This window comes from Drosophila tropicalis, unplaced genomic scaffold, assembly GCF_018151085.1.
Source record: "Drosophila tropicalis isolate 14030-0801.00 unplaced genomic scaffold, ASM1815108v1 contig_878, whole genome shotgun sequence".
Lineage (NCBI taxonomy): Eukaryota > Metazoa > Arthropoda > Insecta > Diptera > Drosophilidae > Drosophila > Drosophila tropicalis.
Genome location: NW_027173374.1, coordinates 10,598,850 through 10,625,671, shown reverse-complemented (window position 1 = coordinate 10,625,671; position 26,822 = coordinate 10,598,850). Strand labels below are relative to the sequence as shown.

Genomic DNA, 26,822 nt, shown 5'->3' with positions numbered 1-26,822 from the left:
TAACAAGGACTTTAATGTGTTTAGTGATGATTTAAATCAATCAGTTCTTGCATGAAAATTTCATTGCTCGCACTTTAATAGTTGAGCTCAAAGTTTAATTTTCTTTATCTATTTATAAACTTATTCAGCAGATGCGATATACAAGTCGAACGGAACCAAATATTTATTTTTAGATTAGGCGGTAAATATTTATTAATGCTGCTAACTGTGTACATTGATGACTTGAGCATTTTTGTTATCCTATTAACATATTCCTAATAATAACTTTATGTTAGGCTTAAAACCAGCCAAACTTAACATTCTGTTAATTTTACTTTATGAACTGACTAAAGTTGTCATTTATTTAAAAGAAAAACATGAATTTAACTTGACTGAATTGATTAAAATTAAGCTCTGTTTAGGACAACAGACTAACAGAAAGCGTTTTTGAAAACGGTAGATTTGGAAGGACTTTTAATGATCCTCTATTAAAAACTTAAGCTTTTGATATGCTAAAAATTTCAAACTTTCATTATTTGAAATTACCTTAAATGCCAAATTAAGGAAGAAATTTGTTTATTCAACAGGATATCCATGAACATCCTTAATTGTATATAAGTCATGCTAACGCCAAAAAATATGCTAGAAATTGTTGAATTCAACACTCAATACATTATCGCCTCTCCCAAAAGTATGCAACACAGAGTTTATTTTCAAATGTATTATTTATTAAATTTATTATTCAATTTGACCTGCATTTATTTATGGTTGTTTTTTTTTGCTCGTTTCTGTGTGTTTTATGCGAGAAAATGCAAATGAAAATTGAATTATTCTTCTTTGTCTGTGTGTGTGTGTTTTTTTTTTGGTTGCTATAAAATGGCACAATTAATATGCCTTCCATATCTGTATATACTTAGCTTATCTATGTATATATGTTTGTTTATGTATAAGTGTGGGTGTAGGTAAGCTACATATGAATTATTTTCAATATTTGAAATATTTTACATGATTCATTGGGCAACTTGTTCGTTTTCTTTATTTCTAGACTTTTTGGATGCGATCTTTAGGCATTTAAATATTTTTGTTGTATATTTTTCGTTGGCTTTTTGTCAATCGAGCATTGTATAGATTTCCTTTGCTTCTGCACACTGGAAATAAATTATGCATTCAATCGTTTTCGAATTAGTTATTGTCTTAAAAAATTATGCCAGCTAATAATAATAATAAAAACGCTTTACATTACATATTCATGTCAATTGAAAACAAAATAAATATATGGAAATGAAATTTTCTTTACATTTTCGAGCTATTTACACAGTTGAAATTAAATATAAATGCTTTATTGAATCGAAAATCACTTAGACTTATTTGTGAGGATTTGGCTTTGCAGAGACACTTGATATAACAACAAAAATTAAAAATTATAAAATGGAACAAAAAACAAAACCATACAAATTAAATGTGTTAAACTAAATTATGGCGTGTTGCGTTTTTGTTTGTTTGTTTTCAATGCAAATGCAGTTTACAATTAAATTGAATTTGTGGCTGAAGAGTTATCGAAATATATTTACAATAAGTGCAATGTGATGTTTTCTTTTGTATTTGCGAGTTTGTTTTTTGTTTATGTCTTATTAGCGAAGAAGAATATATATATATGTGCATGTATGTATATGCTTAGTTTTAGTTATAAGTAGAGGTTTAGTTTTAGTTTGGAGATGAAGTTGCTTTGTTTTCGCCTAAATTTAGATACATATAATAGAATACGCGCACAGAGATTTCGCTTTATTATAAATGTAGGTTTATGTTTTTTTTTTTTCAACTTAGAATTAAATGAGATAAGCCATGGATATTTGCTTTCCATTGCCTTAATTTGCATGTTTTTTTTTGCTTTTGATTTTGCATGTTTTGTAAATAATATTTGTATATGTATATATTTAATTAACATTATTACTTAATAACTAATTTAAAGTCCTTTGTGTTGTTTTTCTTCATCTGGCCTTTCGCCAGTTCGTTTCTTTGTTTGCCTTTAACATAGATGTTAATGAGTATATTAATTCTAAATGCTAAATATTAATTTTTGGTTTCAACTTCAATGATCCGTACTGATTGCATCTTCCAGATTGCTATCCCAATTGAATTCCGTAACACCTTGCTTGAAGTAGATATTGCCCAGATTGGCATAACGTTGCTCGAAATTTGTGTCCTTTGCTTTCAGACGTTCAAAACTGTAAGAAAAGAATGTAAATAGAGTTTATTATGCAATCATGATAAATATGTAAAGTTTGACCTGCTAAGACAGAAACCAAACTAAGTATTTTGAGAAGGTTCTCAAAGATTTTTAAAGATCAGTAAATTAAGATATAATTGGCTCACTGCGTAGTTAAATGCAAATGAAGTATTCCCTTTAATGCGACTTTCCCACCATAAACAACAACCAGGAAAACTGCGCATTGTATTTCTGCTCATTCATCCCCCTTGCATCCCTTATGTTTCCTCCCTTACTTGTAATAATTCGCTGTAATTCGTTTTCTTAAAAGAAAAAGCTGTCCAGCCCACTTTTTGGCTTGAAGGAAAAAAAAAAAGAAGGAAAATCTCAGCACATATATATATTGCAGGCGAAAACCTTTGTCCCCTTTGCTTCAATTGTTGATGCAGCTGCATGGCATGTACAGCTGTATGGGCATATATACAGACATACACATACATAGGTGTGTGTACATATCATAAAATAATAAAAAGCAAAGACCTTTACCTTGCCTTACCAAAGGCAACAACACGAGAAGAAGAATATGTCAAAGGTCATAAGCAGCACAACAAGGAAGACAAAGGCAGTCAGGCAGCGTATTCCCATTCCACCTCGAGCACACACACACAGCAATTAATGAAAAGAAGAAGCTTACTTTGTGTGGTGGTGCATGGGTATTTCCACTTCCGTCGTCAGCCACCACCCTTAAAGAAGGCCTCAAGGCGCAGGCGCAGCTGCTGCACAATTACCTCGATGTTACGCTTGAGGTAAGAGACCGAAAACGAGAACGAGTGCGGCGAATGTTACCATTGAGTGCACAAGAAATGGAAGTTTCACGTGTGCCCAGGCACAATCAGGGTGGTTGTGTTTCTGTACTTCAAAATCAAAACCCGTCTTCTTCAAAGGGGAGGGGAGAAATCAACAAGACGAAGAACAAACAAGATGGGCTTTTCTTTGTTGCATGCAACGCAATTTCAGTTTTGTATTTATGTGCTTTTTGTTTTTGGTTTTTTTTTATAAACGTATATTTGAAATTTTTCGAATCTTAACTAGAACATTAGATAAATTTAGCATAGAAATATTAAATAATTGTCGACTAAACGTTTCGTGCCTTGAGCACTTGCTTCTGTGGCGGACTGGGCACATTCTCCTTGCCGGCAAACAACACGGTTTTCTTTGGCGTTGTCTTCGGTGTGGTGCGGGGAGTGCGAGGACTGTGAGGAGTGCGGGGCGTGCGTTGATGCTGCTGCTGGGTAGAGGGAGTCCTGGAGCGAGGAGACGATTTGCATGAAAGCAATTCACTCAATTCGCTGGTATTATCCTGACGCACACTTTTCTCAGAGGAATTGAGCAGCCATGAGGTGATCTTATCGCATTCGGCACGTAACTCGGTGTCGCAGAGCAAATCTTCAATCTTCTCCAGATCTGTGGTATTTGGTTTGGCAATCGCTTTGCTAGGTGTGAGCACACAACCCGCTCCAGGTTGCTTGGACTTGAGAGCAATGTTCTCCAACTTGAGTTGTTCGCATTCCTCACGTACCTTGATCAGCATTTGCTCCTTGTTGTCCAGTTCGAGTTGGGCGAATTGCAGCACAGTGGCAAATTCATCTAGAGCCTTCTTCATGTCTGCCATGTAGGCCTCACGTGTTTCGTCCTTGCGCTTCAATTCCTCCAACTGAGCATCGCCATCAATGCGCTCCTGGAACGAGTTAGCAATCTTATTGAATTTGGCCAAAGTTTCCGCCTCGCCGGCAAGCAATTCATGGAGCATGGACTCCTTCAGTGATACCTCAGATTGCAGGGTCTGCGATGAGTTCCTCAGGGTGTGTAGAGCCTCCTGCGTTTCGTTAAGCTGCTGTCGCAATTGTTCGGTATCGGCCTGAAGTGTGAGATAGCTCTGCTCCAGAGCTCCCTTTTCCAACTGAATAGATTCCAGTTCAGCCTTGAATTGCTCGACATCGGCATCACTCTTCTTGAGACGCTCCATCAGAATATTGACAGTGGATCGGGTGTTGGTCAAAGTCAATTGATAGTTGTACTTTTCGGTTATGGTCTTGGCCATATCCTGCTTAAGTTGGACAACCTGCTGCTGCAGGGCATCGCTCAATTGAATGTAGTAATCGATGCCATTGCGCAACTGCTCTTCACATTTCTGGAGTTTCTCGTCCCGCAGACGCAGCATATCATTGGTGGTCTCAAGCAGCACCATAACATCCTGTTTCTCCAGCTCAATCTTAATCAGCTCGTTCTCGGCCAGCTTTTGACGCTTATCCAGCTCAGCCCGCCAGTAGCTCTTCTCACGCTCGACAGCACTCTCTAGATCATTCTCCACCTGCTGCTGCACCTTGGCCACCTCCTGCTGCTGCTCGGCATGGCGCGCCTGTTCACGGCACAGCTGACGTATGGTATCGCAATGGGAATCGATTTCGCAGTTCTTGTCCAGAAGCTCATCTTGCAGGGAACGGATTAGAGTACACTTGTTGGCCAAATCATTCTTCAGCGTATTCCTTTCCACGCGCAGACATTCCATTTCGGTTTGGCTGGCCTTGGCCTCTTGGCCATAGGCTAAAGCGTCCTGTTCGATTTGTTCTTTCAACTGGGTGACATCGGCCAGCAAGGAGGCATTGTTCTTCTGCAGATTCTCAATCAACTCGATGTGCTGGACTGTCTTCTGCTGCTCCTCACTGAATTTCTCCTTGGCCTGGGTCACATCGGCTTGCAAGGCAACCAATTGAAGATTCAATTCATTCTGCTGTTGCAGATGTTCATCATTTACCAACTGCAGCTGCTCGTTGGCCAGACGAAGAGCCTCACTCTCGGCCATCAGATGTTCCACTTGCTTCTCATGCTCTTCCCGCAGCTCTTGCAATTGCTGTTCCAATTCCAGGCAGCGTGCATGGAGATGACCTTGATTTGCAGTCAATTGTTCATTGCTTTCCTTATGCGATAGATTCTCTGCGGTCAGTGCCCCAATCAGTTGACCCGTTTTGGACACAGTCTGCTCATGCTCTTCCCTTAATTTGGTCTCCGCCTCCTTTAATTGCTCCACATGTCGACGCAGGACATCCAACTGACTCAGCTGGCTCTCGATTACCTCATTCTTTTGACGTATTTCCTGCTGCAGAGCCTCTTTACCCTTCAAACGGCTAGCGGATTTGGCCTCTTTCACTGGTGTTGTGGCTGCCGAATGCAATGGCGTGGAAGCAGCTGTGGATGCTCCACTGCCACTGCCCACGTCCGCGTGACTCTGACTGCTGCTGGCAGTTGGACGAAAACGCAAACGTTGCGGCAACGATGGAGTGCGAAAGAGTCGCAAACCCTTCGATTTCTTATCCTCTTTGGGTATGGCAAACTCTTTGGCCTCTTTGGAGCTAGAGGCAAATCTCACTGCATCCTTGAAGAATTTCTCGATCTGTTCCTTACGCTCCGGTTGAACCGTGGCGGCAGCAGCAGCAGCAGCTACGGCTGGTGTAGGCGTGGCACTGCCAGAGGAACCAGCCGAACTATTTGAGGCAGCTGGTGATCCGCAAACGGCCACATCCACATCGTTGAAACGTTTCAATTTAGCCTTGGAGAAGGACATGTTGTTTGCTTTCTTTCTTTTTTATGACGTTTTCAAATTTAGTTAAACTTGGTTTTCTTTGGATGTTTTTTTTTTTTTAACTCGATTTTAACAACTTTTGGATAACGTTTCAATGGCAATAACAATAACTCAAATATTAAACATAAACACAACGTTAAATTCTGTATAATAAATTGTTTAACAAAGTCCGTTTCAATAATTTTGCTGTACTTTCTGTGTTTGTATATACTTTGTTCCCTAAGTAATAACCCGCTTTCCCGTTACACTGAACCTACGCGTTTCGTTGTCAAAACCTAACTGAGGTAAGGCCAGTTGCGCCGGCGCAAAGGCAAACACCGGGCCAAGGGTCTTCTTCTTGCAGCGAAGCGCGAAGTGTGGCGAAGCCAACACGAAGATTAAGCGAAAACAACCCCCGTAACGCTAGGTACACGCACGTTTCTCGGACCGGTGTTGAATACCCTATACGAAAAGCAGGTATACCCGAATATAGATAAGTTCTTTTAATAAAAGTTGACCCAGAAAGGTAAACCCAAGCTAAATCTAGTCACTGAATACTTTAGACTGCAATACTAGAAACAATTTAAAGAAGATTTCAATGAAAAATCCTTTTTTCGATGACTGAAGACAAATCTGAGAAAAATCAAATGAGCATGCATTTTAGAGGGTATTCGTAATTCGCTCATATGTCTTCGAAAATTGTTTTTGTCGTTTCTTTTATTTTGGTGGTGGTTCGTGCCACAAATACTTTCTTAGCCCCCCTTCTCTGTATCCTTATCTTTGTTTTGTTCAAGACTGTCGGCATTCGGCCGGGTTGTTGGTTCGGGCTATCCTTCTTCTTTCAGTCTTTGTGAACTATAGAAAATCCTTGTTGTTTTTGCTTCTTCGGTTGTATTTTTAGCGCGCGCAAATGTTGCAATTGTAGTCAAAGATATTGCAGCAGCAGCAGCAGCGGCGGCAGCAACAATAATGTCTGAATTGAGGGGTGGGGTTCCGGATTCCCTTACTCATAAGGAAATGACAAGGAGACATGCTCACCCAGCTGTGTGTGTTTGTCTCTTCTGTCTACAATTTTAACTGATAGTTACATACAGAGCGTACTATATATATATTTATATTTTTCCTCTTCTGTATGTATGTATGTAAGGAGTTTGGTGTATAGCGAATATCCGTTAACTGGCAAGTCCAGCTGGCAGCCAGCATAAATTGAATTTGATATGAAATCCGAGGCCCGCATAATTATAAAGAAAATGTGTTGAAAATACATATGTGTGAGAGAAGGGGAGTGTTGGGTTTGGGAATGAGTAGAATTTGATTGAATTGCATGGAAAATCAGCAAATTGATTAGAATTTTCAAATACCCACAGAATATTGTTTGATCCTGCCACCTAACCAACCACCACCGCCTAGTAGGCTAGTCAAAACTGCTCAGCTGGTGCCTATTATGTAATATTTTTTCAGGACATCAAGTCTGAAAAGTTAATATCGACTGAATATATCTATTATATATCTATTGATTTATTCACTATCCTTAATGGGGAAACTATCTTCACACAGTGGTTATAGTAAATGATGTTAATAAATGACACCTCGGTTGCTGCACAATCCTTTTCCCATGCCTGGTCATGCATAAACTGACTTTAACATTCATTCTATTGTAAGGATCATATTCATGGGATCCCATTCACATGTCTTCTATGTATAGAAAACTCCATCATGTAGGCATTATTCTTGTCTGTGTTCCACACAATAAACCCTCAACAGCAAGGAATGTCAATACAAATGAGATCCTAACAAAGGGGCAATAGCAAAAGGGGTTAGTCAAGCCCACAAAGGAGTATTGAGTCAACGACCTCAAGCAAAAGATGTTAAGACTATCAGGTTTATCCTTAACACTATACATATGTATATAAAAAAAACTCACCGTTGAAAAAGCAAATTCTTGGCATATGCATAAAGCTCTATATCCAGGCTATTGAGCTTTTCGATGCGACGCTTCTGATCGGGTCGCAAATTGTGTACAGCTGTCGCCGATATTGTGGTATTATGCTGCTCAAAAGGTATGGCAAAACGCAGGTTGAATGTCTCTTCGAATATATATTGGGACATCTGGGAAAAACATATTATTAATATTGATCATTGATTTAGAAAATAAATTTCGTGATTTACCTTTTGATATTCCGTCAGTCCGAAATAGGCCATGGCAGCCAAATTACGCTTTGCGCTGGCCAACATTACCCGATCTCTTTCGTGGGCAGGCATTGAGGATTTGTTATAGCAACCAACTAAGGCAAGATCCGCCAGCATGCGGGTTTGCCGATTGGCAGCCAAATTTGATTCACAACCAGCGAATTGATCCAGATCGACATCTAACCAATCTTTGCCTTTATAGCAAGGGGGCAGCTCACTTGCCGTGGCCTGGCGACCCAGACACCAGTGACGCGAGCCCTTCCAGGTGGCTCCACGTCGGACATGCCGATACTCTGACATGTATCTGGAGATGGGCTCACGCAGCAGGGAAATGTAGAAATAACGTCGTTTCGCCGTTTCCCCTTCATTTTTGTCCAGCTCCACGTCCACACAACTAGTTAGCTCGGTCCAATCGGCATGTAGGCCACATTTCCAACCAGTCGAATAGCGTGAGAACAGCCAATTCTCATTACGATGCGGACGGAAGCAGTAGCAACGTTTACGCTGTCGCTGGCATTCGCAGGGACGCTACAAGGAGAAAAAAAAAGCAATTGCAATCGTTTTTCTATGCATATTTGATTTGTTCTACATACCTTAAGGTCTAAATCTCTGACCAAATGTCGACCAAATGATGTGCCTCCTGTTTTTTGTATATGCAGAAAGACCATCACATCATGGCCATCCATATCGAATTGAAAATCATCGTTAAGGACATCCTCATAGCTCAGTCCTGAATTCACGATAATATTTTGAGGTTGTGATGCCTTCGAGGCGATTGCAGTGCTTCCACCCATGTTGTTGTTGTTGTTGTTATTATTGCCGTTGGTGTTGTGGTTGTTGTAACTGCCACCGCTCTGTTGATGAAGTGGCAAAGGTTGAAGCTCATTATAGGTCAGCATATCCGAAGATTGAACCAGCACAGCGCGTTTGGATAGAGCGCATACCTGAGATTGATAAATGGCAACATAAAAAAAGACTTTAAATTCACATTGTTTGCAAAAAAGTGCAATGATATTCTTTAATTATTATTGAGAAAATAATATTTCACCATGTAGACCTTATATGCCCTACGAAGTCCCATAAAATGTGCCTACGAACAGCATTAAATGTGCAGACATTTTCCTGAAAATTGTTTAATGTAATTTAATTTTTCATTTTCCATTGTCGCCACAGGCTTAAAAAATAAAATTTATTGGCTGCAAAATGGCATTAAGCATGTGCTCTGTGTGGGTGTCTGTGTGTATTTGCTGTGTGTATTTGTTTTCGGCATTAATTAAATGCACATCGGATCAGGATTAAATGTAAATTTTTGGGCTCAACACAAGTGGATGGACGTACTTCGTGTCCTGTGGAATGATAAAAGATGATTCTGCTCTCCAACCACCTTTCTTTAGCCATTTTGTTTGCCCAATGAAATGTGCACATTTCTTTTTTCATTACACGTATTCAGCACTTATTATTAATTGAACGATGGATTTTTTCTGCTGTCCTTTTTTATGCTTTTAAAAGTGAGAAACGTTTTTACGTTACTTGGTTTGGTTGTAAGTGAAATGTGTGAGCGCCTGAAGAAGGAATTTCTGAAATGTGCATTCTTTAAATACTGTTGCATACTTCTGGGCTGTGGCTTTTATGTGAGAATTTATTGAAGATAATTTTGTTCTAATTGGATTGCGGGTATCCATGTAGTCTACAGGAATTCCAATAACATTCCTCAGAGTATTGCACTGCAAAGAGCATTAAACATTCGTTGTCATAAAGTTTTTGTCTCCATAAGGTTTTTGTTTCATTAATTTTCTCATTAACCGAAAACTTTGTCAAGCGTTCCTAATTGTAGGCTTTTTGGGTTTATTCAGAGATTTGCAGATTGCGAAAAGTGGCCCATCATAAGTTTATAATTAGCGTAAATACAACCCGGACCATTTCGCAATGTTGTTGTCTTGGCTGAAAATTGTCTTGACAGCCTTCAATAGGAAAGATAAAAGAAAAGAAAACCTCAAACATAGTTTTCTGCTTCTTTCTTCAATGCAATCAAACTAGATGAAAAGTTTCTCGATTAAAATGTGGCAACTTTTCTTGAATTTTTCCTCACCACACACCCTAACCCACACTTGGCTGTTGGCCATTCTGTGTTGTTGCTTATCTAACCCATTTCCGGTTGCTTACCAAAAACACGCAACTACCCAACAGAACCGGAACCGACGCTACAGCAGCAGCAAAATGAACAACAAGCCTTGAGAAACTCAGCTCATTAAACAATTGGCAGACGGCTGATGATGATGATGATGGTGATGGCGGTGGTCGGTCATAAGAAATTAAGGACACAATGGAATGTTCGTTTGGCCAGTTCAAGCCAATTCTTATCTTAAAGCCCTATGCTGCGTGTGTGTGTCTGTGTGCATGAATGCGTGTAAACTTTTTGGTCATTTTGAATTGGGCGCAAAAACTTTTTGGCTCAAAAAGAACTAAAACCCGACAAGTTTCTAACTTAGCTATTGCTTAAGCCCCAAAGAATCATGTTAGTTGAATCAACTATGTTATATGGAATTTAATTACTATGTTACAATTGTTCAGTTTACCAAATATGTATACATACATATATGAAAATTATCATAAAATTAACAAATTGCATTTCATGGGACGAAAATCTACCGCTAATGGGTAATTTAATTTTATTTTGTCGGCTCAGAGAATCACGAAACTAAAATGGCTGCCAATAATAAAAAAGAATATTATAACAATTTCCTCGGCACACATACACTTACAATCCACATGAGTATGTAAGTGTGTGTGTGTGTGAGTGGTTGTAAATGTGTGTGAGCACTTTGCCTACCGCTTTAATTGCTTTTTATGCTCTGGCCATAAAAATTACATTGAAATGGACAGCAAATTGTTGTTGCTATTGTGGTCCTTGCTGGCAGCATTATAATACTCACATACATACATACGTATATGTATATGTATATACATACATACATACATACATATATAATAATCGTAATCATTTTGTGGCGAATTTGTTAGAAATTTATGCCCAGTAGAGATATCTGGTTGACTGTGTACGTTTCGGGATATTGTTAAATATTTAACAATCATCTACTAGCAGCGGAAGTGCTAAACATTTAATGGTACTTAGTCGCTCAAAATAACGGAAATGGAAAAAAATAAATTACATATACTTCCCATTTTTAGTTTTATTTTGAATTTTAAAGAATTGTATTTGCTGTTCATAACTTATGCATTTGATTGTTAGGTTTATAAATGACTAAACAGTTTTGGCAATATGTAATTTAATATACATAATATAAAATTGTTAATGTGAATTCAAATCAAATTATATGCACATTAAAAGTTTTAAGTCTTTATTTAAAGAGGATTTCAGATCTGGTCTTAAAAGTTCTATAAGCAGCTAAATAATCATTGTACTGTCCGTTACATCTGATATACTGACATTAATTGACAATTGATGAGCCGACAATTGTGGCAAGTTTGAAGCCTGCTTGGGCTAGATATAATAGTACAAACATCTGCAAACCTTCAAAGTTTTTAAAAATGAAAAAAGAAAAACGTTAAAGGTAGGCCATCAATAACAAACATTCGACAGCTGTCAATTTAGTGCTAGTTAATGTGTAACTTGACATGAGGGGAAACGTATCTTTTCGCCTCTCGGTCAATTAAAATTTCATTAATTTTGATCGATATATTTAAATGAAACTATATAAATTTGAAATTAATTTGAATTTGTAAAGCATTTACACTTTACTGCAAATAGACTTCAGTTTTGGCCCAAGCACACAGAAGTTAAAAACATCTTTAATTTGTCAATTTGTGTGAGTTTATCTTTGCAATTCATTTGACTAAAATGAAAAAGTCGCAATAAAAAATAAATAAAATCACTTCAACTTCTGAACGAAACCATTTAATTTGATGTCAAACTCATAATTTTCCAGCATAAAGCAAAGTTTTGTGCAAACAAAAAAAAAAAAAAAACCGCAAAAGTAACAGCAACTAAATTAATATTTATTCGACCAACGGAGTCAAGAATTCAGATTTAAGATTGTATGCTTTATGAACTCGGGGATCTACATATATAGACATATATACATACACCCACACATACATATGTATATATGTGAAGGAAATGTCCTTAAAGAACTGTGTCAGCACTGAATGAGAGAATGAAAGTCGTAAATTTCAAGTACAGCAAAAATAAACAATAAAACTTTTGTGCTAAAAATGAAAGACAAAGAAGCAAAAAAAAAAAAAAAAAATACAAAGAATGAAATAGAAACTGAGAGTAACTTAAGATACAAAACAACAATTTGATGTTGGTTGGTTGTTGTCCCATAAAAACCTCGAAAAACCGGAACAACAAGAATACAAAGCCGTAAAAATTTGCAGCAGCATGTAAATTGATGAAAACCAGAACAGTAAGTGCTTGGGCGGGTGTTTTTGTTATAAAATACAGAGAGGCGTGTCATAGACTAACATACAATATGGTTTATCGCTTTATTTACAACACTCAATAGACATTTTTCAATTAATTTTCCATTGGGGAAAGTTTAATAACACATGATGTTAGAACCTAAAATATCTTCAACGCAAACTAAATCAAAATAGAATTATAAAATATTTTTGTATAGTTTTCAACACAAAATGTAATAGCTTACGTGTTTTCTTCTTTAATTCACCATATTCCACGCCCTTCTCTAACTCCTGCGCCCACAAGAGACACGGGAAAATCAAAATGAATGCAAATATTGTATTTATAATTAAAAATTTTTGATTATTTGATGCTGACATGACGAATGCTACTGTGTATCTAACACGTTTTGCAAATTGGAAAAAAAGCTGAAGACTATTTCACACTTTTCGATTCGACCGATTTAAGATCTAAATCAAAATTCTCCTTGCTTGCCACTTCAAATGGTAGGCGTCTTCTACTACTTTTAGTGTCGGTTTTATGGCATTCGGTATAGGGGACACATATCATGGTGTTATCATTGCGTATAAAACCAAATCGACAGCCACAGCCGAGTTTACAAATTCTATTAAAGTAACAGCCAGGATCATTGTAGTAGGGCACAGAGCAAGTTGCCTCATGGCAGGGCATACAGGCTCGCACTTCATTCTCACCACAGGCTAAAAGGCCAAAGGAAATGAAAGAGATTTGAAAGGGGATAACTCGTTTGAATACGTACGTCCGCCTTCATTGGTATCGACCCCTAGTGGTTGAAGGTGCAGAAGGATAAACACTGGCAGTGCGGCAATGTGGAGGTGAAACACACCAAAAGTTTCCTTTGAAGCAAACATTGCTTTTGGGGGTGAAATGAAAATCAGAGAGGAAATGGACTCCACTACAATTGCCTATGATTTAGTTAAGCTAATCGAATTGTTTTGTTCATGGCTATTAGTCATGGCCTCTGGCTGATTGGCAACGCAGGCAAAAATGGGTTTGTGATGTAGAAAAACAAAAATTAAAGCTTTTGAAAAATTCCAGACCAATTCTTTACTTCTAATTCACTGAAAGCATAGATAGTTTAGTTCATGAATGCTTTAACCACAACAAGAACAGCAGGTTGACCGCTCGTTATTGCTAGCAGCAAGCTATATTTAGTTATTTTGACTTGCATAACCTTAAAACATCACTTTAGACGACTGCATGTTATGGTCTTAAACTGTCATCAGACATATCCTGAATAAATGGTTTAAGAGCATCCGCTTTTGATAGCACTAGCCCTCTTTTTCAGTGGTCAACTCAAAGGCCAACACACTAACGTCAGGATGCAGAGCGAAACAGCCAATTGAAGGGAGGGGCAAGAGAGTGTTGGTGAGCACAATTGGCTAGCCAGAGGACTATTCAAATATTCCACATTTTGGGGGCAGGTAAACAATTGAGCATACACCACACACATACAGTCACATAAATATATATACATACATATAAGCTTAACTAGCTCTAACCCTGGTAAAACGGAAATATAAAAAATTATACGTACACACACACACACACAGACACATATATGCAGGTGATAAATGAGGCCAAAAACTACAACTGCATTTTATTACAAAATTTGAAATTCAGGCTTGATTGTGAGTGAAATTCACAATGAAAATTGTGTAAATTGTGCGCATAACATTTGGTCCGTTTATGATATTTTAGCATGCCAATGCGCTTATTACCAAACATGAATTGAATTTTGAGGCCGCGGGGCTGATTTCTGACATCGGCAATGGCCAGGGATGTGAAGCATTGCACAAATTTCCAAGTCACGCCATTTGCAAAGGCACTGTAAATATTTTATAGCATACTTTTCAGGGCATTCCTTATTTGTATGTGTATGTTTGTATGTATGAGTGGAAGCTGCTGTTCATTTGGTTTTCGATTGTTATGTGTGCCGAGCACAAGATAAATACACAAAAATGTTTTTCTTTTATTCAAGTCAAAATAAAGGAGAGAGAGCAAAGCGGAAGAGAAACAGGAGATGTAGAGACGGGAAACATAAACATTTTGTTAAGATATTCAAAACATTTCTGTTAGCTTTTCAGCAGGTGCCGAGGAATATGTTTGCTATAAATAGACAGAAGTCTTCGACTAGCTTTTATTCATAAAGCATACTCTCTTCGGGTAACTTGAAATCAAATGTGTGTACATAGAACCTTAAATTTCAGTCTTGAATTCAATAAAGTAATAATTTTCATAAATGAGTAAGGATAACAAGACCCAACTGAAACTCTAATTACAATTTATAATGAGAGGCTTTTCATTAAAGTTTACTGCATTTTCAAAATTTACACTAGATTTGGAAATTTCTTGCGTCATTCGCAAAGCTAAAAGAAATTTGAATAAACAAACCATTTTACATTCTTTCGACCCTTTTTTTATTGCTCTGTTCAGTTGAGCGATTGAGTGCTGGCTAATATTTTTGCCCTTTTGTTGGTGGAATGGTGGAAAAAAGTTAAAGGCACAAGGACTGTCATGATGAAGGCAATGATGAGGATGATGATTGCGAGTGGCAGGTGGTGGGTGGGACTACATGTGTGTAAAGTGACCTTTTTGTTCAAAATTGACAAGCTGTGTTAGTTCCTTTGCTTTTACATACCAAAAGAAATGCGAACTGATCTTTCAAGTGCGAAAACAATGAATCGTAGAGTATTTCAAAAGTGATGTAAACTCATTTTCATAAAGGGCAAAAGGTGTGACTAAGCCGCATTTGAATCTTTCGACTTGAATATTAATTTTCTAATATTGGCCTTTTCCTTTATAACTTTTTGTGTAGGATGTGCTGCCTATTGATATGTTTGTGTGGTGTTAAGTGCTTAAGGCCATTTCATTTATCAAATTGTGTATAAGGCATTTTGAACTTTGCCTGAAATGTCACGTAAAGTAGTTTCCTGTTGCTGTTAGTCCTGTGATTTCAAGCATTAAATCATTGACAGTTGCTTATGTTTTCAATGGATTTTCTATTATTCACAGACATTGAAGAGCCGCACAAAAGGGCAAACTAGAGTTATGGCTAGGCAATTTATTATGCAATTTCTTCTATTCCCTTTCACTATCCGGTGAAATAACAAAAAAATAAGAAAACAAAGAAGAGAAAACGTTGAAAGCTAATCTATTTTAAGTGGCTGTAAAGCATTTTGAGAGGATGTGGATGTGGTTGTGGTGGTATGTGTGGGTGTGTGCTACGTTTTAATGAAATGTGGCATAATATTTTCGAATCTGTCTACGGGTATGGCATCTAAGCGTTTGTAAGTGTATGTGTGTGTGTGTGATAAGCGTGCAAATCCCTAAAAATAAGCAAAGAAACAAATCCCACAAGCACATGAGAAGAGAAAAGAATATCAAAAGGAAGTAGGTGGTGGAAGGTGGAGAAATGACCATAAATTCAAGTAAAATATATTTTGACATTTTGCACGCAAAGTGAGTGTGAGAGAGATGGAGAGGCAAAAACTAACTAAGCGTGTTAGGGGATTCACACAGACATATCCACACACTTACACACACACAGAGAGACATGCCCACAGTTATACAAAGGTCATTCCAATGATGATGAGGACAACAAGCAGAGACAGAAACACCGACAGGGACACAAAAATACATGGAAAGACTGGCTAGCATTTCACATGAAGTGTTAACATGCGATAACACCAACAGAAACTCCAACAGCAGCAACAACAACAACAACAACAACATAAGCAAGCAAAATAAAACACAATGAAGCGCACTGATGCGATGGTTAGCCTAATGCGAAATGAAACGAAGACCAAATGGTAATGCTTCTAGAGATGGTTGCGTGACATGAATTAAGCGGTAAATATGAAATCAAAACGAATCTATAATAAGGATGTAAAGTCCTCCAAAGTCAAATATGTATTAAACATAGGCCGGTGTCCCCAATTGGTTTCGCTTAGAATCTTTTACATAAATGAATGGTTGCGGTTTCCATCTCTAGTCCTTTAATCGGACTTCAACTTTAATTCAACAAAGTTGCCTGTCATTTCACATACTTTTTGCCTCGATTAGGATTTCTTCGGTTTATGCATTAAGTTTGAAGAAGTGAAACGAAGTGCAATGGCTTGAAATGGATGATAAAGTAAATCAATAGCCACATTTACGATTTTCTTTTTATTGAACTTCTTTTTTAGCCAACAATTTCCAATAGATTATGCATTTTCTTTTCATTGCATAAGCTTGTGTAACAGGCCCCAGAAGCGTTTTAATTGCTACCTTTTTTTGTTGTCATTGTCCTGTTCTTTTTCTGCGCAGGACATAAATATGCAAGTTTATACTTAAGGTCCTAAACTAGCAAACATTTTTTCACGCTCATAAACTCTTGGAAAAATTGTTTGGTGGCTTTGTGTGGGTAGTGGCAAGTGGCAAAGGTGGTGGTGGGCGTTGGCGATGCTGTCACAGTCATAAAAATGTGAAAAATATTTTGTATGGGCCACAAGCTCAGACAGGGCTCCAGGAGCTAGACGGAGATGAAGCGGTGGTGGTTCCCTTTTTGCTACTTTTTTGTTTAAAGCTAATGAGCAAGGGCCTGGAAATGGTTTTAATGCACACACACACACACACAAACACAGAGAGAAAGAGAGAGTCAGGGTGAAAAATGTTGAGGGCAACAGTTTCCCCTGTTAAGTGGACTTTTGGACTTTACAATTTTCTTTTTTTCTCGGCTTCATATTTGCCTTTATTATACACAAGTTGGCGCGTAAATTTAAATGAAAGTCTATTTTTTTCCTACATTTTTTCTCCCTTGCTGTAGTTGTTGGCTATTTCCAAGAGGAAGTGTGCAAATCAGAGAGAAAATTTTAAATTAAAGCCAAGTTGCTTGGCATGATGGAAACCAGATGTCAAAGGCAGTTTATGATAAGGGTATGACTATGGCTTAAAAGATTGAATTAAAGAAAAAGATTTTGGACAAGTTTAGGTTAAGCAAACCATAATGTTAAAGCAGGAGTTTGGATTTTGCGAAACTTTATATCAGACTGGTAAAATTTAATACATATAAAGCACACTTTAAGAGACAGCGTCGGTTTCTTTATTTCATTTTTACCCTGGCAATATAAATTCATAGTTCCTGCCAATAATAATTCAAACATTTATACGCCGCTTAAACACACAATTCACCATATTTTTTTAACTTTTGACTATCTTGTCTGGTATTTTCATTTTGTTGGCCACAATTCAATTTTGTTGCCAGGCAGACGCAAGAATATAAAAAAAAAAAAAAACGGTCAAATGTTTTTCTATAAAGTAATTTTCCTGGCGTTTTCCTTCTCTTTTTCATGAAAAATGCTGATTGAAATGAGAAAATGTTAGGCAGGGGAACGGGGAAAAAAACAAACAAACAAACGCATAAAAAGTGGTCTTTTGTGCCTTTGTTTCCTTTATATATATTTTATATTTTTCTTTTCCTTTTTTTCAGCTGATTTGATTTTAGCTTTTGTTTGGTAAATGTTCGCACTTTAATCAAAAAGCAAGAGAGAAAACAACAACAACAATAACAAAATAACAACAGAACCGGAAAAAGTCTCCCTGGCTAAGCTGCTAAGCGTTCTATACCCCATGGACATTTGTCTTTTCAAAGGCTAAGGGCATACAAAAAGCACTTAGGGCATTACTCATACGCCCAGTTGTTTATTTGTTTGCTTGAAGTCTATGAGTGCCCCTAACAGGCCACTTGAACGTTCACGTAATTGAGATTTTCGGTCTGGTCAAAAATAATTGAAACTGAAAAGTCAACTGCAACTTAACTACTGCTAAACTTAGTCAACTTTCAGGATTTTGTGCGCATTCTCTATATCCTATACCACTACAAAATGCATCCTGCACAAAAGCATCCAATTATAATTTAATTAAATTCTAAGCACTTTATACATTGCTATAGACAAAAGCCAGAAGATACTTTGGTTCAGTATCTAGAGCAATGTCACATCCGAAAATGCCAGACACGTTCTGTGTGTTGGTTTTTGCATATTTTGTTGCTGTGGCTTTAGTTGTTGCTGTTGGTGCTATTCAAAATGTGAAACAATATGCCACAACAATGAAGCGAGTCGTGCAGCAACTCGTGCAACGAGGCGTATGAGTGTTGACTACCGTAAAAGAAGCAGATTGGGTGACGCAGAAGGAAAAGCTGCAGGGAAGAAGAGTAGATTTTGTGTCAATGTGTTCGCTTGGCTTATTATGCCATTGCATGCAATACCGCAACAAATCATGACAAATGACAACAAGTTGGCTTGCACCCACATGCCCCCAGCCGCAGTCCCCAAACACACGCAAGCCTCACGTTAATAGTGAACAAAAAAAAAAAACCATGAAAAACTTATTTTACACTTGTACAAAAATCTAAAGCTCACTAAACATCGATCTTTTTATGACTTCAAATTAATCTTTATTAGTCATCAACATTCTACTGACATGAATTTAAAAATGTTTTTTCATCAAGCTTGTTAAGATTTGTGGTTCATAATATTTTTTTTCAGTGTGTGAATGGAATATAGGTAAAGTGCACAGGCGTGCTTGATGCCCACTTTCATTCACTCACACACAAAGACTCACAAATAACTAAAACAAATAAACTAAACCATATACATATTTGCTTAGGAAGGCGTTCCACAAAAATCTACAAAACGTGCATGCAATTGTCTCCTGATGCATTCAATTGTTAGTGGTGTTGTATTTTTTTTGTTTAAACACATATTCATATACCAACACACACGCACTCTCATGCTCCTTTGCATTGTCTATTCCTTTCTGTTATTTGACTGGGTCGTCCGCTTTTGTGTGTTTATTTATTTACCCAACTATAAGAAGAGCTTTTTCTCTTACTGGCACTCTTCTATGTTCATAATGTGTTTATTCACAGTGTTTATCCAATAAATTTGACCAGAAAGGGTTTTCGGTTAGTGTATGAAGACATGATGCTAAAAAGTTGAAGCTAGAATGTAAAAACATAAAATTACTCATACGAGGCGTTGGCCATGATGTAGATTGAGAGCAATTTATAAAAATTGGAAAACAAGGTTAAGTCTGCATGAGATATAAAGAATAGCTTATACCCTTGAAATTCACATTTATAACTCATTGAATGAAGGATAAGAATAATTATGAAATCTGGAATGAATTGATTTATCCTATTACCAATGCTTATTATAGCGACTATAATATTCAATATCACGCTTTGGGTGCTCGGTATAAAAAACACGAAAAAACTTTTATTGACTATTCGTTGACATCAGCGAAAGCACTAAAGACATGAACAACTTGGCCATAATAGCGATTTCACTCTGCATACTCCTGGTGCCAGGAAGTCATCAAATGTAAGATTAAAACTCTATCAAACCATAAAAACCATCTTTAAATAAAATTTTAATAAAGGTTTTTACCGGACGAAGCTCTAAAATTGGAATACAATCCCACACATGACAAATGGGTCTTCCAACCTGAAGGTGCCCCAGATACTGTTAGCATCAATGTACAAGCAGCCTATGAGTTTGCTAAGTACTCAGGAGGAGTTTGCTATTATAAAGAATGGTTCTTTTGTGATACAGGTGATTTCATTGAATAAATGGGCAAAATAAAATGATTAATAAAAGAAAATTTTGTTTGAACATTTACATTATAAAGACGTATTAATCTAAATGTTACAAAAATAATAGCTATAAAAAAGACAATATAATCAAACAGCTTAAACCAGGTTAACTTTTTATAGAATATAATTAAAAGCTTAAACCCTTGAAATTCACATTTTGCGCTAATCAAAGGAAATATAAGAATAATTAAAAAAAGTGGAGTGAATTGATTTATTCTGTTACCTAAGCTTATTATAACGAATTTAACATTCCATTTTACGCTTGAAGTGCTCGGTATAAAAACTAAAACTCTTCGTTAACGTCAGCTGAAGCACTAAAGACATGAACAACTTATCCACTATAGCGATTGCACTTTGCTTACTGCTAGTGCCAGGAAGTCATCAAGTGTAAGATTAAAAGTATTATAAAACCATAAAAACCATCTTTGAATAAAATTTTACTAAAGGTTTTTACCGGACGGAGTTCTGAAATTGGCCTACAATCCCACATATGACGTTTGGTTCTTTTCGCCCGATGGGCGACCAGATACTGTGAGCATCAAAGTTCAAACCGCCTATGAGCGTGCTAAAAACGAAGGAGGAGTTTGCTTTTTTACAGAATGGTTTTACTGTAGAACAGGTGAATTCATTGAATGAATGGTAAATGTAAAATGGTAAATAAACAAATTAATTTTTGAACATACACATAATTAAGATTCAAGGTATTCATCGGAATATTTATGAATAATAGCGTTAAAAAAGAAAGAAGAAACAATAACTTAAAAGAAAGGTTTAGTCTTCATAGCATATAACGAATAGTGTATACTCTTTGGATTCGCTTTTTGGGTTCATCAAATGAAATATAGGAACAATTATCAAGAATGAAATGAATTGATTTATTATTTATATAATAAATTATAAAAATTATATTTATTATAAAAACGGAAATATCGGGATGAGATGTTTTGACTCAAAAAGTTCGCCATGAGATAATTTAAATTAAATTAACCATGAAATTTGAATTTTGTCTGCTTTTGATATTGTACCCTCATGACTGTGCTTATCGACAAGGTTTCCATTGGTATTTGGCTATAAATGCATCGACTTTTAATATGTACACGCCGGACAAATAAAACGAAAATTTAAACAGTTACTTATCGCACACTCACTCAGTTCAAACAAACTCGTGTCTCGTGTGCCTCATAAAAAATAGTCAACAGCGAGAAATTTTTATTCACTCTCCGTCGCCTGAACACTAAAGACATGAACCACTTGGGCATTATAGCGTTTGCAGTTTTCTTGCTGCTTGTACCAGGAAGCTATCAAGAGTAAGATTTACATCTATTATTTAATAAATTACCAAAATTGTTTTAAAAATATTATTATAGTGAATTACCGCCAGGAGTTAAAAGGTTGGCCTACAATCCCACATATGAGTTTTGGTTCTTTTTACCAGAGGGTAGACCAGATTCTGTTAGCGAGAAAGTTCAAGCAGCCTATTGGGATGCTCGGACAAAAGGTGGAGTTTGCTATGCCACCAATTGGTTTTATTGTCGTTCAGGTCAATTCATAGAATGAGAATGATAACTATTAATTCTTAATATGTTTTTGACTTGTTAATAATAAAAATCTTTTCAGTATTAATTATTACTCTAAAACGATATTGGTTATAAGAAAGCCAAGCGGTTAACAATTCAAGTTTACCCGATATTAAACTAAATTTTCAAAAACAACAAAAACTGTTAATTTGTTAAAACATTCTCTAGACACATTACACAAACAAAGAAGCAAACATTTTTCATTTGCAGTTTATTTGGTTAACAAATTGTTTTGCTGTTTCGTCATTTTTATTTGCTGTGAACAATCATCAAATACCACGCACGACCTTGGATTGGCCATATCAAGTGAATATTTTCACAAATAAAATCGAACGAAGCGGCAATGAACAAAACACTCAATGTGAAGTGCTCTGTTAAGTATGTAATTGGAATGAATTCTGATTATTGTTGCTGAAATAACGTGTTTTTGTTTCTATATGCTATTTCAAACAGTATGTCAATTAGTTAAAGAAACTTAAAAAACTGTCAATTCGAAAGTGTTAGCAAAAAAGTTGGACATTTCTATGGTGCTTACCTGCACTTATTCTAAGGTCATGCTTTTTAAACTAGAAGAGACATCTTTCAAAGAAAAAATGATCCTATCTGATATTTTGCTTTAAGAAGTGATAAAAATGATAAATAGGCAACTTAAATCTTCAAAAAGGAAAAATACCAGCACAAAATTTCAAGTTGCAGTTTTGCACCATTATTATATTGACTTTGGCCGAGCTACCACCGACCAGCAACAGCAATAGAAGATAGAAAATAAGGCAAAAAAATAAAGAAAACCAAATAATAAACCAGTAAAGCAGCAATTTTATTGCATTGCCGCTAGCTGTCTTGACAGACAACTAGATAGTGAGAAAAAGAGAGAGGGGGGGAGAGAAAGCTAGAGACCCCTCTCTGACAGACACGGCTTTTCTCTGTGCATGCAGTTGTATTATTATTTATTGTGTTTCTTGTTCTTTTATTTGCATCACGCAAAGGAAATGAGATATGAAATAATTTATGAATCACGATGAGCAAAAATAAGAAACCATGAGACATTTGTTTAAGAATGTTCTTTTTATGATACAGATATCCAAGTGTATAATCAAACAAACACTGCTTTGCGTTGACAGAATGCTTTTATTGTTGTTAAGACAGCAAACAAAGTCAATTTTACCAAAAATAAGAACAAGTTTTTGACAACTCTTGTCATGTTTAGTTAGAGATCCTGTCTTGCCATTTTGTTTAGCAGAATGTTGGCTAAGGAGAGTTAAAGACTCGGAAACTAAATGTGTTCGCACTCAACAAAATATACTGAATTCTTTTGACAAGGCGGTAGAGTGTCTAAATAGATTTCATTTTACACGTCTCTAGGGTTTTGCCTAAAAGCAGGCTACACATTTCGAATATATCATGTATACGCAGAGTATTGCATTGCTTTGCTTAATTAATGAACTATGGTTCTTTCAATTGTTTTTTTCTACTTCATCCTTTTGAAATAACAGCGAAAGTTAAATGAAAACAATGACAACAAAAGAATTCCACAACATTTCGATTGCATTATGAGCTTTACCTTTATAAGTTCGCCATGCCCTGTCAGTTTTTAACACGCTCTTCTAAAAATCCAATGGAAATGCCATTGTGAATGCGCTATTGTAAAATTTCTTATTTACTTTCGTCTTTTATGATGTTGCTATTGCTGTTGCCTCTTCTATTTTAAGCTTTTGCTGCTTACTGCTGGTTCTCATTGTCAACGATGTATATAATTTTCACACTCTTTGCTGTCTTCTTCTTGTAATACCCGTTGGCGGTTTTTGCCCTCCCTTAGCGTCTGTTGACTGATTTGATTGCACTGGGATTTAGTGTCTGTATCTTGCTGCTTTTTCATACTTTTGATTATGCTGCATTGCATTTTTGCATCAAAATATTCATAAATATTTATGAGACGCAAGTTGTCCAAACAAAATGAACATGAAATGCAGCAATTCTTCTTTTATGGCAAAAAGAAACACAAAAAGGTAAGGGGAGAAGTGAAGTGAAGCCTTTGGCAAATATAATCAGACAAAGTGCCTCAGATAAATGCCAAAAGAAAAAACAATTAAAATCGTTTTAGCACATACGAGAACATTTTATTGCAAGATAAAATGCATGCAAAAAGCAACACAAATGCCAAGAGAAGACGTCAAAAAGGATGGGATGCCATGGAACCCCTACAAAAAGCAAAATGTATATATTTTCATATGCAGTTTGCAAACAAAAGCTTTGGCGAAACAATTTCAATTTCAATTTTCCATACCATACATTGAGTGGCAACAAAAACTGTTGTACACAAAAAAGGATTATATTTGGGCATTTTGTTTCAATACAATCAAATACATGTACATATGTATGTATTTGCTCAAACTTCAGCTGCAAACTGATATCTGTTGATGCTGATACAATTTGCTTTGATTCAAAGCAAAAAGTTTGTTCAAGCTACTGCGGAATTTCAAAACAAACTAAAATGAAATAAATTTATTAGTTATGCCAATTTGCTTTGGGGATTAGAGTTTGATACATATTTGACATAATTCTTTGCAGAGTAATTTAATGACTACAATTATCCAATAATTAAAAAGTTAAAAGTACATTTCACCTTTTCTAAAGCTACTTAATCTCGTCATCAATTACACAGGCCGACATTTTTGAGGTCATGAAAAAGTGTTTGAAGTTCAATAGGTCTCCTATAGTAATTGGGGGCTGCTAATCACGGCCCTGTACTTAGTTTTTCTCCATCACGTCAGGATTTCGAAAAAAATGCGTTCAAATTATTCAAAATGACCTAATTTGCAATATATTTTTCCATGATATAAGCATAATATTGTACTAAAAACATTATTATTTTATCCTATTAATATATTAGGCTTGATTGAAAATGAATTTACAAAATATCAAAGAGTTATTTCTTTGTTATAATGGATAATATCTTACACTCCGGATATAGTTCTATAATGAGTAAAATTTCAACCAAAAAGTATGCTATAGGAATTCCAAGTATTGTCTGCTTTTTAATTTTAAAGAATTATGGAACTCTACTGCGTGTAACATATTGTTTATTAGTTATATGTGCAAACAAGAACTAATTTTCTTACACAAAATATTCTAAAATCCGTAAAAAAAGTTGAAAATTTTTGTTTAAACTTTCTATAGTATACTTTTGGGTGCCTATTTTCCAACCCCAAATCTCCAGATTTCACAAAATCTAGACGTGATGGAGAAAAACCAAGTATGCAGTTAGAATCAGCGTACCCGAATTAGTTAAGAACACCTCTCAAGTTAACGTCAGCAAAAATCATGTCGGCCTGTGTTATTTATATAAATCAATGTTGCAAATTTAAATTGAATTATAATTGAAAGGCCATTAAATAATCACAGACTTAAATATTTTTAAGCTAAGAACTCGAATTATTTTTCATAAGCATACATTTTGAAATGATGTCTTTCATGTTGTCTCAACAATTATTAATAAGTCTTTTCGCTTTTGTCCGATAATGATGAGGTTCACAATGAAACTGAGCTGGGGACTGAAACTGACATTTAAATTCAATTTCAAATGGTCGGACAAGAACGACAATTCGATCTAATTATGCTCCGTTCTCTGTGCATTGTCAGTTTTGAGTTCACTACGTTCAGTTAGTGCACATTTTGTCAATCTTACTGAGGGTTCCAAAGGTAGATGCAATTTTATCTCTCTTTTGATTTATTGTGGCGTGCACATGAAAGTTTGCAGCACATGTTTGCTACAGGTCCGAAAGCTGCAGTTTACAAAGAGGTTATACGGCGTGGAGATATGGTAAAAGAAAGTGCTCAAAATGGCAGTTACTCTGAAAATTTACTCTGTTATGCTGCTCCTCACACCTCTAGTTGAACATTTGAGTTTGTGTTATGAAGTCTATCATACACTGATATTATAGAACAAGAGTTTGATGCATTGTTGATTTAAAAATTGCAAGCTTAATGTCCTATGCCATCAGTTTAAATAGAATTGAAATACTGTTTGGGTCGATACTTTCAATTTCCTTTTGGTAAACCCACAATCCAATTGCTTTGCCAGCTTGACTTCACAGAACTTAACAAAAAATGTCAATCTTCATTTGTGTTATCCACATACTCAGATTTCATCATGCCCTTCTTAGAAGTAGTTTTCGTCTTGGTCGACATTTTCCTATGGCTTCGATTTGCAGATCTACATTGGATAGTGGGTGTCATTAACGCAACCAAAGGTCCTTTTAGTATTATCAACTTGGGTATTATTGGGTTCAAAATGGCCGAAGCAAAAACAAGCACAAGGACAAGAAGCAAGCGAAAATAAAGCAAAGTGCAAAAACGAGCAAAAAGGAAAATATGCAAATTTTCTTCCACTTTTGCTTGTCGGAGATTTGTTTTTGGTCTAAGGGAATTGGCTGCGATGCTGTGCTCTATTTCGTCCTAGCTTGTTGTGCAGGTGGCCAGAGATTCGTTTGCTGATGCGTATCATGATTGCGGCACTTGTAAACAGAAATGGAGAGTTGCAGAGCAAGAAGCAAAGAGAAACGGAGATGAGGAAGAGCCAGCTGATGGACCGCAGAATCAATATGCATTTGAATATGTTGCCAACGAAGGGATGAGATGATGAAGAAGAAGCTGAACTTTTACCCAACAGACGTGGAGTCACGTCTCTGATTCGCCTCTGATTCTTTCTGCGTATTTTTTTCTTCCTCACTCACATGTAAGAGAAACATTTGCATAAAAAGTGACTGATGCCAAATCCAAATGATAGACAGGTAGCAGAAGAATATACATTGTACATATATCAAAAGGCAAAACTTAATTATACGAAGCAATTCCCCCTGCATCAGCAGAAATCCCAAATCCAATAAGTAAATACAAATGAGCCTCAATTTAGGCAACACATACTCACACATACACGCGCTTTCAACATAATAAATGAGCCTGTGGGAATAGCCGCACACGAAACAAAGAAGGCAACATCAACAAATCCAATACTCTGATGTGATTAAAAGTAATTAAAATCAAAAACTTTTTTTTTTGGAACTTGGAAAATGAGTATATTAACTGCTTAAACGAGTTTACAACACAAGAAAAGTGAGACCTGATATGCCATTAAATCCAATTTCCGTTGTATATAA

At 36.3% G+C, this 26,822-nt stretch overlaps 3 protein-coding genes and 3 long non-coding RNA genes across 6 annotated transcripts in view; 3 read left to right on the top strand and 3 right to left on the bottom strand.

Annotated features, from left to right (window-relative positions):
* LOC137583975 (uncharacterized) overlaps nucleotides 1-26,822 on the top strand; it is a 53,898-nt gene that overhangs the window by 6,316 nt on the left and 20,760 nt on the right. The window lies entirely within an intron of this gene.
* Hs6st (heparan sulfate 6-O-sulfotransferase) overlaps nucleotides 1,254-26,822 on the bottom strand; it is an 80,796-nt gene continuing 55,227 nt past the window's right edge. The window contains exons 3-6 of the mRNA XM_068299177.1: nucleotides 8,588-8,938; nucleotides 7,974-8,522; nucleotides 7,729-7,913; nucleotides 1,254-2,204 (exon numbers count right to left, since the gene is read on the bottom strand). Of these exons, the coding sequence (XP_068155278.1) occupies nucleotides 2,069-2,204; nucleotides 7,729-7,913; nucleotides 7,974-8,522; nucleotides 8,588-8,938 (1,221 nt within the window). The 3' untranslated portion in view covers nucleotides 1,254-2,068. The remainder of the gene's footprint in view (nucleotides 2,205-7,728; nucleotides 7,914-7,973; nucleotides 8,523-8,587; nucleotides 8,939-26,822) is intronic.
* On the bottom strand, nucleotides 3,226-6,238 carry mira (miranda). Its single transcript, XM_068300744.1, has 2 exons — nucleotides 4,014-6,238; nucleotides 3,226-3,923 (listed from the first exon to the last, which is right to left on the bottom strand). Exons 1-2 carry the CDS (start codon nucleotides 5,805-5,807, stop codon nucleotides 3,321-3,323), a joined length of 2,397 nt encoding a protein of 798 aa, XP_068156845.1. The 5' UTR covers nucleotides 5,808-6,238; the 3' UTR covers nucleotides 3,226-3,320.
* Nucleotides 12,472-12,717, bottom strand: LOC137583976 (uncharacterized). Its single transcript, XR_011033455.1, has 2 exons — nucleotides 12,662-12,717; nucleotides 12,472-12,597 (listed from the first exon to the last, which is right to left on the bottom strand). It is a non-coding gene; the product is annotated as an uncharacterized lncRNA (long non-coding RNA).
* On the top strand, nucleotides 20,390-20,778 carry LOC137583974 (uncharacterized). Its single transcript, XR_011033453.1, has 2 exons — nucleotides 20,390-20,476; nucleotides 20,536-20,778. It is a non-coding gene; the product is annotated as an uncharacterized lncRNA (long non-coding RNA).
* Nucleotides 21,216-21,712, top strand: LOC137583973 (uncharacterized). The gene is made up of 2 exons (XM_068299179.1): nucleotides 21,216-21,396; nucleotides 21,457-21,712. Exons 1-2 carry the CDS (start codon nucleotides 21,332-21,334, stop codon nucleotides 21,644-21,646), a joined length of 255 nt encoding a protein of 84 aa, XP_068155280.1. The 5' UTR covers nucleotides 21,216-21,331; the 3' UTR covers nucleotides 21,647-21,712.